At 41.5% G+C, this 12,733-nt stretch overlaps 1 protein-coding gene across 1 annotated transcript in view; it reads left to right on the top strand.

Moving 5' to 3' along the window:
- T265_04245 (hypothetical protein) overlaps positions 1–12,091 on the top strand; it is a gene marked incomplete at both ends in the record, with an annotated part of 26,361 nt that extends 14,270 nt beyond the window's left edge. The window contains 4 exons of the mRNA XM_009168938.1: positions 2,700–2,919; positions 4,896–5,252; positions 9,003–9,314; positions 11,471–12,091. Coding sequence (XP_009167202.1) covers positions 2,700–2,919; positions 4,896–5,252; positions 9,003–9,314; positions 11,471–11,716 — 1,135 coding nt within the window. The remainder of the gene's footprint in view (positions 1–2,699; positions 2,920–4,895; positions 5,253–9,002; positions 9,315–11,470) is intronic.
- Between the last annotated feature and the right edge of the window lie 642 nt (positions 12,092–12,733).

The raw sequence follows: 12,733 nt of genomic DNA, 5'->3' as shown, positions 1-12,733 counted from the left end.
TCCGAGGTGAATTGAATGGCAGTCTGGGCCTTATTGAACTCTCGTGGGAGTGATTCCAATTCGTCTTTGTTGTTAACAACGGCGAAGCCGTCGTCTACATATCGGCAGTAATGTTGCATATTCTCTATGTCAGCATTTAAAGGACCATTTTCAAGTTTACTCATGAAAATGTCGGCTAGCATTGGGGCCCAGTGGTGAGCCCATGGCAACGCCGTCAGTTTGACGGTAGAGCATGCCATTGAACAGTAGTTGCACATTCAATGTGGATCGCAGGAGGAGTTCACGCAGCTCGTTGACTGGAATAGGTAGCCGAAAATTATTTGCTTCTATGTAGTTACATAGGTAGTTAATCGTTTCAGTTGGGGGGACGCTAGTGAACACATGAACGAATCTTTCAGTTCTAGGTCCTTTATTGAGTCCCCGAATTGAAATGTATCTCGCAAGCTGTATTGACACATTTGTCGTCGTATTGGTTCAAGCATTTTGACACACATGCACCGCGTGCTAAAGACAAAACTACAACAACCCTCGAGCTGACTATCTCAAGTCATCCTATTGGTGACCTGAACTAATGGTTCTTTGATAGGTAGCCAATGTCATCTCACTCGATTCCCTGTCCATTGACACCATACTCATTCAAATATGTTAAATACCGCTCTCTTAACCTTTGCAATTGTATGACTTGAAAAGACCTTACCGAAAACATGTTCGTCAACCCATCTGTGTTCTTATTATAAATGGGAATTTTCGGAATTGAATTAATTTAATTGAACTGATCCCTGCCTATGCCCATGTGCCAGCCAATATATATGTATTTGCATGCACACAGGTGTGGCTTTATTAACGGGAATAAATTTATTAAACAAATGACCTAACTGTTTTGTGAAAGACAAATATTTTGCGCTACTTGAGAGCCCGGAACCGCTGGTAACATGAAAGTATCAAGTCGGCGGACCGAAATGCAAAGGAATGCTGAAAGCCATTAGTTGGTCTAAACTGGCGGTAGAACACGACTATCATCACCACTTACTTGATTGCCATCGAAACATCGGTATCTGCCATCAATTTTTTCAACCAGGCTGTTAGTCTACAGTGGAAAGCCCAAAAGCACAGTATAGATGTTTCAGCCTTGTTAAGAAACATCCAGAGTACGTACCTCGCGAACTTCCAAGGGGAATAAGAGCCGAAACCTCCCGACAAGTTGTTTGATTTTCAACTGGTCATCAGCAAGTGGTTGATCAGCTGTCTTGTTAGCCCGTAGTTAGACAGGATATGGTGTCACTCCTTCTTCAGTTATGGAATCCACTTTACTTGGTCATCTGCTGACTGGTTCAGTTCATTCTGGTATCATCGTACTACGGCACATCAACTTTCATTACATTACTTGTTTTAAAAACCATTCTCGGGTAACATTCAGAACCATTCACTCGTAACAGTTAGACACTGCCAGGATGCGACAAGGAATTTATCCAATATCCACCACTGATTTGGATTTCTAGTTGTAGAAGATCTTTCTGAATATTTCATTGTCCGTTTCAGAACTAGGCCAATCTGGTAACTTATTTAATTGTTCTGGAAATCCTCCGTATCGAGGAAAGTTGGGTTATACAGTAATAGCTCAACCGACTGTTTAAGATAATTTTTAAAATACAAGATTGATTTCATTGTCTAAAGAACACATTCTCCTTTTTGGTGACAATTAAGAAGCAATTTTTCCCGTGTGACGTCGAGTTTGATGGATGTCCAACTAATCCGACAACCCCCACTCAATCCCACTCAGTCTGCATGGTAAAAGTGAAGCAATATTAAAACCCAATGGTTATAAGCTGTGTTATGGAAACGTAAGGAATTTCATCTCCTCACTCTATATGTGCCACTAACAGGGAGGCAGCGTGGTTCCTCTCTTATTAAAATCCATGCCGAAATGGATCGGATTGGCAGATGCATATGAGGTATTGGTTTGTGACATGTGATATTCCATTTCATATGCAGGTAGAAAAAGGTGGATGAAAGTGATCTAAGGCAACTCGAAAAAAAACGTCAGCGAAAACATATTGTTTTGTCTTCTCGGATTTTACTTTCGTTAGGGAGACCCGATGATGCTTAAGTTCTGTCACTTTTGCATACCACATTCCTTAAAAAAGGAACTACTGAGAAAACGATACTTGTGTTCTCTGATTTGAAGCGATCCCCGACTCTACTCGTTGGTTTTTTTTGTCACCGTTCAAATCGGGATCTTCTCTTCATGTTAAATTCGTGTTTAAAGCGGACGAATTATACTGAAAGTTGTTTGTAGATTGGATGGATGTTGATCTGCTCGCCGAGCCTGACAATCTCCTTGCTTTGCAAGCGGTTTGCAGTTGTGGGAATGTTATCATGGTGCGGTTAGCTTAACTTCCATGTGAAAAATTATTCAGAATCCTGGCGCTGACCACGGGCTAACTAAGGTGTTCGGCCAAGTTCTTGAAAATAAATAGGATTTCCGGCGCAGCTGCAAAATGAAAGCAATTTTGCTGCTCATTAGTATTTACTCGTTAGTACCATTGGTATCTACTCATTAGTAGTCCAAACATGTGCAAATTTTACAATTCGAATGAAATCCCTGTCAGATTGATTCAAATGCGAAGTACTTAAAGTTAGGCCATATAAATTTTCATTGAAGTATAGTAAATTGGTTATAACTGTTATCTGGTTCTCAGAGGTTCCTCCAAATGTCCAGCGGACAATACACATTTGAAGCAGGATCACATAAAACTGGACAAAGATTTCCAACTGCAAATGGATGAGTTGGCCGTGCGATGTACTTTTGAACCGGGCGGTTGTACTTGGACTGGGAAACTGGCGCAACTGGGTGGGCATTTATCACACTGTGGCTTTCGTGTCATCACATGCCCAAATGACTGTGGTGTGGAGTTTGAAGTAAGTGGAATTTTCGTTTTCTGATTTTGGCCCACTTGCGTCATAAACCTTTCTCCTTAATCTAGTGTTTTGTGGCTGTTTAGACACACTTTGTCTGTCCACGCAATTTAGCAGAAATAGCATGCAGGCATTCAGGCACCGGCCTGTTCAGCCTTCGAGTATGTTCTGTATGATTATTGCTCAGTTTTGAACCCCTTGTTAGAATGAGTTGATCGATTTTAGCCTATTTTGCAAACGTTTGGTCGCGTGCAAAGAACCGGTCGTGCGGCTCGGCTCACATAAACCGGACTCGAAAACCATACGGTTTTATGTCTGTTCGCCGAGCTTGGCAGTTGGATTGCAAACGTTTCATCACCAATCGAGGCGACATCGTCAATGCAGGGTTGGGTGGGTTAATTCCTCCTCTTCTGCCTGTGATTCTACAGCTTCTAAACAGTATCTGGTAGTTTCGGAAACTACGCGAAGACCGTTCCAGAACTACCAGTCATTCGTTGTCAAACGTTTAATTGGTCTCCTAGTTGTCAAAAGGTCACGGATTCGGAACTTCCTGCGTTTTGTGAGATGCGCACTCTCATTGATTACAAAGAAGGATGAAACAGCTGTACAGTGCTTCTGCATATTTTAGCATAGATTACTTGACAGAATGAAATTCCTATTGAAAGCTCCAACAAGCCGCTGCAATTGTAGGTTGTAATAGATTAAATGTGACATAAATGCCGCTTTTGTTTTCCACAGCTTTGTTGCATTGGGGATTTTTCCAGAATAAAAGACGCTTACCGCTCAGTCTGTATCACTAGGTAGCCAACCCCAAGAAGTAACTCGGGTGATTTAACTTTTCCGCATATGCGACGTGAACGCGTTGCAAATATCAGAAAACTTGTCTACCTAAACGTAGTCAAGCAGCCAGATTTTTCGACGTGATTTGAAGCAGAAATTACTTTGTTTAGCATTTGTCATTCACGCAAATCCGGTTGATGATAACTTTGTAATGGAAACACGCAAAACGTCACAGGATGGATACCATTGTTGTGAAGTGTTGAGTCACAATCCGAGGGAGGCTTGCATTGAATTGCTAGATTTGTAAGATCAACCATATCCCCCCTCTGTATATAGCAGCATGGTTGGAGACAATATTAATGCGATGCAGGGAGGTAAGGCACCAGTAGACGTTGATTTGTATCAAATGGAAGATATTTAGGCTTTTGAGATGTGAGCCCCAATGGATACCAACAATTTTGGCGAAACAGTCAGTAACATGTGGATTACAACGTCAGCAGTGAATCAGTGTGCATCAGAAACAAAGTATCTTAAGTTGTTGATCGATTTACAGGTTACCCAACATCGCACCCTCCGCATCACACTACATTTGTGATATATGAAAACAGGATTGACTCATAAGATATGGATGCATACTTTGTGAAGCTCACTTTTGTCGTGAATGATGCTATCGCTATGTTATTTTCGGGTGAGTTTCAAGCACGAAGTCTTTGAAAATGTTTTGAAGTTAAGTTATGTGTCCTGCTAAGCTAACGCAGAGCACGGGTGTGGAACACGCACAAATCAAATACAGGAGCTAATCGAAGGTCATCTAGTCAATTGAGAAACAGGGTTTTTGATTAAGACTGCCACAGCAAGCTAAAATCTGTGCGAAAATCCAGAGAACCCGGAAAAATAGTTGTCAGAAACTTTGATAAAACTTATATAGTGATGCTTTTCGAGCAAAAAATTGATAAATCTCATCAAAAGTGCCAAATGCCGTTTTTGGAGCATATGGATCAACTATCAAACTCGATTACCATGGGAAGGCTTCTCTCCAATGCTGACATACGACAGACATCCAGCTTGGTATCTATTCGTCATCAGGTTTGATTAGTCAATGTGGAGATTCAGACATTCACACTTGGCTAACTATTCTCTATTTATTGATACGCCACAGAACTAAGCCTAATGATGTATTATTCTCCCTTTCTTTTTAGCAACGCTATCTTGAAACCCACGTGAGCAATGATTGTCCAAAACGTTCAAAGAAGTGCAAATTTTGTGATGCATCACTAATTGCCGCAAACGAGTTGAAACACATTGGAGTATGTCCTCGTTTTCCTGTAACGTGTCCGAATGACTGCAAAAAAAGAGATATTCCACGATGCCAACTGGCCGAACATTTGGCGACCGAGTGCTCAAAGCAAGATCTTCCCTGTCCGTTCGAGCCACACGGATGTGAGTTTCTTGGACGCAAGAAGAAGACAGAAGTCCATCTGACTGAATGCCACATTGAACATTTGAATATGGTGAACTCGTCAATGCAACAGATGACATTGCTGCTTGAAGCGCAGGTAATAAGGACTATGATAGCTGAACGAATGTGCTTGTTGACCGAACTGCTCATAAGATGAAGCGCACAGAGAGTGTTGATTTCTGACCACGGGTACCGACTTCTTCAGCAAAGCACGAGACCCAGATTAGTTGAACAAAAATTACTCAAGCATTCTAGCTGTTGACATGTCGACCTCGGAAGTTATTCGACAGTAGTGAAATTCAGTATGCGCATCATTCTGAAATTTGGCGTTTCTGAGGTACGGTCGCGTGTCATAGTCAGGTGAAAATTTTTTCCTAAACATTTTTCCTGAGGAACGGAATCAACCCTGTCTACCCCAAAGCCTGCTTCCTGTTAAAATATAACTTGGGCTCCAATTTTTAATGTATGTACGGATAGACGATAGGCGGTAAATAGGCCCTGGATAAAGGTCAAACTCAGATGCGTTGTGGTGGATGTCTGTCCTCTTGTTCTATTTAGTTTGGCAGAAGTGTGCAAAAACTAGGGAAGAGTTCATTAGACAAGGATTGAGTATGCGAGTAAATGAGACGTTTTTATAGGATAATAATGCTACTTACTATACTATTGAGTGGAGGGAAGCCCTTTGCCTCGAAGTCGCCCATTAGAAAACACCAGCTCATCAGTAACAAGCTATTGGACAGGAAATTAAACGTCTCGTGGGCACATAGTATGTAAAAACTAAACATGCTCATGCGTCTTCTGGTATTTTTTTGGAGATTCATTGATCAGTAAACAACCGTAAACGAACGCTGCAAAGCAGTTCAACAATTTCCGTAGTAAAGTTCTCCCACCGTTGGACGCGGGGTGGAGCTTAAAAATAACCACAGACTACTCGCTTGCATCATCAGTAGTATACGCCTGTTCGCTACTGTCACATGCGGACCTATTAATCGTTTAATTGCGCCCATAAGATCACCGGCCTGTCGTCAAATGTGATAATTCGGACTACTGTTCATTCGTTAGACACAAAATTAGAACAGGACGTTGGGTTTACCGATAATTTGTCTTCTGTTCCGTTTGTGTGCGAGGCTAGGTAAATGGTATCATCATTAGGATTGTTTAATTACAAGTGAACCAAGAATCACAGCGTTTGAAGTGAGCTTTCAGCCCTCCTAGTGGTCATGCATAGCTTCAGGAATTCCGTATGTTAGGTCTGTGACAGTTCCCTTGTAGACGTATGAAGGTGTTATTCACTCCTAGAGGGCTGCTGTTTCATTAAAAAAAACGGAAACCAACTTTGCGCTCTATTTCTGTGATTTAAGTTGGCTCCCTGAAAGAAAGTTCAATCTCTGTCCATTGATATTTCAGAATGTCCAATTGATAATATCTAAGAAGCTCACAAAACTCAAGCTGTTCGTTCAATGATCAAAGTACGCCACGTGAATTTTATAGACACAAGTAATAAAAATTAGGTTTGCAACGGCTTATCTTTAGTTTGTGATGCATGATCCACACAACCACAGTGCATTGTTCCCTCCGAATGTCTGTGAAGAGGTTTTGCTGGGGAATCTGAACTTGTGTGGAGACGATACATTTGGGCTTGGAATACGTTTGCCTCCGAGGACTCACTAGGCGGTCAGCCCCATAATAATTTAATTTATAATGGGTTTGGTAGGAGAATGACGTTCTGGTATATGGGAAAAGTCAGCCCCATAATAATTTAGGAGAATGACGTTCTGGTATATGGGAAAAACCACCCACTGACAAGTCTGCTACTACGCCTCTGCTGGCGACTTCACCCTCGTGAAACAACGATGAATGAGGAACTAGTAGTTTCTGACGGCTAAGTCCCATTTGTCGTATAGTCCGTTTGGCTTAATGGCATACAGTGTACAGCGTTACTCTTGACTCTGAAATTCACAAACTACGCGCAATATAGTGCAATTATCCAATTCAAAATTTCGCCACAATTTCGCAATACAAAGAGATGCTTGTTTACGCCACCAGTTTAGAAAAACTATCCGAAGAGACAGGTTCTACCTGTAGTCTAGGATGTAACACAATCAGGTCGCAGGTGCTTCCAGTGTCACCTTCATCATTGGTAAAAGTTCATCAGACATTCATACTTTTCCTTGTACTGCTGAAAGTATTTGCCTTTTTGGAGCACCATCGATGCGAGTTGGAGTTTAGACGGGTTGAATTAAACAACTTCGGTACTGACACACGTAAGGCGTTCGAGCAACTCATGTATAATACAATCACTTTGGCAGCCAAGCCCACTGTTAGCAAATATATCAAATATCCGTTTCTATCCTACGGTACTCTCATTGCAAATAATGTCCAGTTTTTGTTTGATCAAAGGCTGCGATGGATGTGAGTATTTTCAGAGTTATTACGATGGTCAGGTAATTGGTACGTACCGGACCAAGGGAGACTCGCGGTTTGGGTTAGGTTTCACATTCCGGCCCTCTGTGACAGGGTCAGTTATGCCTGCGGCATGTGTGTGTTTTGGAAATAAACGGGGTCGCAAATAATGATAAATTTAGTGGGAGGTCTCAGTTTGGGGATTAGATCTCTCAAACGAGCCTACTGGAGGATATACTTGTGTGCTTATTTGATCATTCTCGTCGTTGTGGTCATCATCGTCTTTAGGGACTGCGATGCACAAGCAGTATAAACTGGCGTTTGACTGCCGTGCAGCCATGATGAATGAGGCCCCAATCAGACACAAATACTAAGGAAAAGAATGAAGACCTGTTGCAGAAAGCCCAGTATTTTGAGGGAAAATGGCCGAGAAGAAAAGACTCACAGCTTGTAAGACTTTCGAAATAAAACCATCTGTATGTTATGTTAGGTGAAAACGTCATCAATGTAGCCCACAAACCAAATACACTACTGGCGAACAAAAACAGAACACTACTAGAAAAACACTCTAGCTAAGACAGAACAGGATCGGATCACTAGTGCGATCATCCCGCAGGGACGCAACCAAGGAAGGAGCGTTGAGCGATGATCGAGATGACAAACTCGTTGTGGGGTCGTACGTATAAGGTTCTTGTTTAACTGTGTTTCAAAAAGGCATAAAATTTGTTCGGCGGCAAAATACACATGAGTGTGAATGTAAAATATACAACGTGAAGAGAGCTGAAACAAATCTTACCGGAAAACGAGGCTTCACTCTCACAACAATGTAATCTGCATGAGTGCCATTTGTCGAGAAAAACTCGGACTTCTACTGAGATATACTGGTCAGAGCTCGTTTGGAACTTACACGACAATTCTAGAAAAGAGACCTTGCATTTATTAGAAAAGATTTTAAGTCGATACGTCCAGACTTATTAAAGGATGGGTAGAAAGCAAACCGGATAAAACTTACCTTTTTTTAAACAGAAATTTTGCATTTTTCTTCATCACTTAAAGATGTGTTGGTGTACCCTTACACTGAATGACTCACCACACATTGAGTCTTCAGCCTTGTGGGCCAAACTGTCGTCTAAAGCAAGCCAAATGGTCACGTACTTGGTTGGCTTGAGTGTGAATTCCGACGTGAACTGAAATGTGATCGTATTTAATTGTGAAGTACTCATAAAATTGTTTGCACAAGCAAGTAGTTGCAAACATTCAGAATAACCTGATATAGTTGAACAACCATGTAGGAACTTCAGGTGAGTGGAAGGCTAAGTAAGTGAACGATCCATCTTAATATCATGTCGTGCAAAGTGGAACTTGACACCTTTGCCTCACATGTTAGTCTGATCCGGTCTTTCATATTTTCTGACTGAGAACTAATTTATTTACTCCCTGTCAGACAAAGTCTTTCACTGAACTCAAATCCATGCTGACACAACAAGCCAAGCGCCTGACTGCACTCGAACGATGTTTCGGCTCGTCATTCACTTGGAAGATCGACAACTACGCGGAAAAGTTCAGTATGGCAAAGTCAGGCAAGCAGACCACATTGTTCAGCCCACCGTTCTATACGCATCGCTGTGGCTACCGTATGGCCGTTTCTGTATGTTTGTACGGAAGCGGAGATTGCCGTGGGAAGTTTATGTCCGTGTTTGTCTGTCTGTGTCGTGGGGAACATGACACGGTTTTATCGTGGCCGTTTACGCACCAGGTAGGTGAAAATATAAAGCTACACCCCCAGTTCGGTCATAGCAAAGTGGGTAATGTCGGATGTGTTTTCAAACAAGGACAACACCTCTCTTGAAATGGTCTCCAGACATCTTTGTAATTACTCTATGTCTCTGATCGTTTTCTCAGTTTATCTGGGTTGCAGTGTGAAATATCCAATGAAGCCTGTGTGCCTGATTTGGAAAATGACCCTGTGATATGTCTTACGCAAAATATTCTTCTTCCGTCACACGATCACGTGACGTAGCGCGACAATTGGGCCACATGATTTCGTTCATTAGATCAGTGGATATATGAAACGCTATTGTTTAACACATCACACGATAGCGGTACCTGATTCATGTTTCTACCCTTATTTGATGTTCAGATCACTTTAACCGACCTGAATTTTGAGCGGAAGCGTTTGCGTCAAAAACGAAGTGTTACCCACTTTCCGAAAGCTTCTGAAAAGAAATGTTTTCTTGTTTTCCTAGCAAAGTCGGTATGTCAAAATGAAGGGAGAAAATTCGTAAAACGACGTTTTACAAAGTTGACTTTGATGACCGTACACGTCTTTACAAAAGCCGTAATTTTTGTGGTGTTTCTGAGATATTTGGTATTTTACAAATCACCCTCTGATATATCACCATGCATGCACAGAAAAACAACAAAACTGACTGGCTTTCCATCTTTCATGCTAGGGTTGATTTTGTTGTGTTTGTGCGGGAGAAGGATTGGAACAAGTAAGCCCAAAATCATACACCCGGTGGAGCTACGTGCAGGTACTGATGAAAATTGCAACGTGTCCAAAATTGTAAAGCCACTCTAATTTGGCTTAGAACGACCAACGGGAGAAAAAGTTGGTACGCTTAGCAGATCATAATTTAGAGGTTCAAAGCTGGTCAATGAATTTACCTAACGTTGAAAGGTTCTAACTTTTTTCCGGGGCGTGGTGCGCGCGTAGCCTTTTTCTGTCTGAAGTTGGCAAAATCCATCTTTGAACATAGAGGTGAGATTTTGCGTCAATCGATCACACTGCTTGTGCGTCGGATAACGCGGTTAAAATTTCAAGTGAATCACGAGGGATAGAATGTATCTAAACCAGCAAGAGGATTATCGTAAAATTTGCTTAAAATCATAACGCCGCCTGGTCTTTCACAGGGGAACCACCTGTTATATATGTTCGACTTCTCTGAAAAAAACGTCCAAGGGCGTATCGATCGAATGACAAAATGATCTATCTATATACTTTCTTTACCGCACGGTCCACATAGGATGAGCACACACATAGTTTTCGTCATTAAAATAATTCGGTCAGCTATCTACATTTAATCGAAATAAAGCACTGAAGTCTTCTGCCAGGATACATATTTAGGTCGGTATCAGATTTCATTCTGTCAGGGAAGTTAATCTATGCTAAAAAGTCCAGGAGCAGTGTACAGCTGTTTCATCCTTGTTGGGAATCACCAACAGTGCGCATCTTAGGAAGTTTCAAACCCACGACTCTCAAACCAGTGGCTGAACGCAAGCGGCTGAGCAGTAGTTGGGTTATCTCTGACTTAGACAGTACATAGCAACCCTCATCCTTCAATCACGGGAACCATATCACTCACGACATGTTGGCTGACTTTTCGAGTGACGACTTCTCAGTTGGAGCTTACACTCGTCGCGTAAAATTGTCCTTTCTCTGGACTACTGATAAACTGAAGGTGGCGTGAGGAGGTTGATTAAAATTCAAAAGGGTTTTCATGCTTCCAAAGAAGCCCATCTAAAATGAAAACGTGAGGAGCACTGTAAAATATTGTTTCACCCTACTTAGAACCGTCATAAACGAGCATCCCCAGAAACTCGGATTTGAAGTTCTCTGAGTTCAGTGAGGTGCACACTGTAAATAACACGTGTAAACAGCTGTACAATGTCCCAGGGCACTTCAAAATAGAGTTGTCTCACTGATACGAAGACATCGCTGTTGGAAATCCGAAAAATTAGGTTTGTGGTAATCGGTTCTCATGGAGGTGTCTTTGCGAAGTGAACAATCATTCTCGATTACTTTGTCGTCCATCTCTGATAGTCGCCTTCAAAATAAAGACCCATTTTAATAGTAACTGCATGACATTAATTTTTGATGAACGCTCATTTCTTATTTTGTTAATTTTTAAGCTTACTTTCACCCTGTTGGACCAACATCCGGATGTAACGATGCGTAAACCGGTTGACTATACCATTAAACCGAACGCCGGGGCAGACCAAACAATGTTTCTGGGTAGACCAACGGCCGAACGAAATCCGTGTTTTGGTGCCCCGAGATTCATGAAGCTTGAAGCTCTCAAAAATTCGGACTACATTTTTGAAGACTGCATTTTCCTAAAAATCACCATGAATCTGGATGAGGTGCCAGCCATCTGAACTTACAGAGAGATGAATCCTCACACTTTCGTTTTGTTTTCCCAATCCGGCATGTTATGTTGTTTTCACTAAAGATAAAAGATTTCTAATTTCATGAACATATTTTTGGGACTCTTGCATCGTTTGCGCAATTTCAAATTATTACTTTATTTTACCCTCTGAATGATTCTCGAGCCCGTACACGCCCTCTGTCATCTCTTATGCAATCACAAACGCAAAATCGCATTTTCCATTTATCACTAAATCTGATATTTCGCCCTCCGAAAGCTGAATGTGTTGAAAGCCGGAGTGCTTCATCCTGTCTTTTACTCTTATTAGTTGCCCAAATCCAGAAGAAAAAATAAAACTTTGTGTTTTTTTGGTCGGCGACTGTGTACACCGTTAACTTTTAAAATATTGAATAAGTACATGAACAACGTTTTGATTGTTCCCCGCAAGAGTGATGGGGGAACGGTATGCCCAAAATTATATTACTATTAAACATAGTTCAAAACCGCATTCGTTGTCCACTTGGTTTCTAACAGTGTAGTTAACTGTCAGACAGCAAGAATGAATGGGATTTGGAATTATATCACTATTAAACATAGCTCAAAACCGCTTGGTTTCTAACAGTGTAGTTAATTGTCAGACAACAAGATTTGTCTTTTGAGACCTCGCGCCTGAAGAGTGATAACTGCATGGATTTGTGGAGAGCTGTTACAATTATTTTCTCCAGAGCACTTCGATCATCAGTGCTTCCAGGGATAGGCGGCCTGATTTCCAGCCTTCTCAAAATAAGCGATAGATTTAGCCGTCTCACAGTTCGGAACAGAACTCTGACCCATTTTCAACGTCAGCATCTATAAACCATAAGTTTTCGAGGAATACGTTTTGATTTGCTGAAACGTATTTTAGAATTATCTGGTCTAGGTAGAAAGATCTCAGTTGCCGAACGATACTGAGTCCGCTTTCTAAACTAAACTTTGTTTGTGTGTACCATCGAAATCTCCGGGTGAAAAGTTCTCCACCTTCATCTTT

Source organism: Opisthorchis viverrini (genome assembly GCF_000715545.1).
Source record: "Opisthorchis viverrini unplaced genomic scaffold opera_v5_68, whole genome shotgun sequence".
NCBI classification, from domain to species: Eukaryota; Metazoa; Platyhelminthes; class Trematoda; order Opisthorchiida; family Opisthorchiidae; genus Opisthorchis; species Opisthorchis viverrini.
This window is presented reverse-complemented; position numbering and strand designations above follow the sequence as displayed.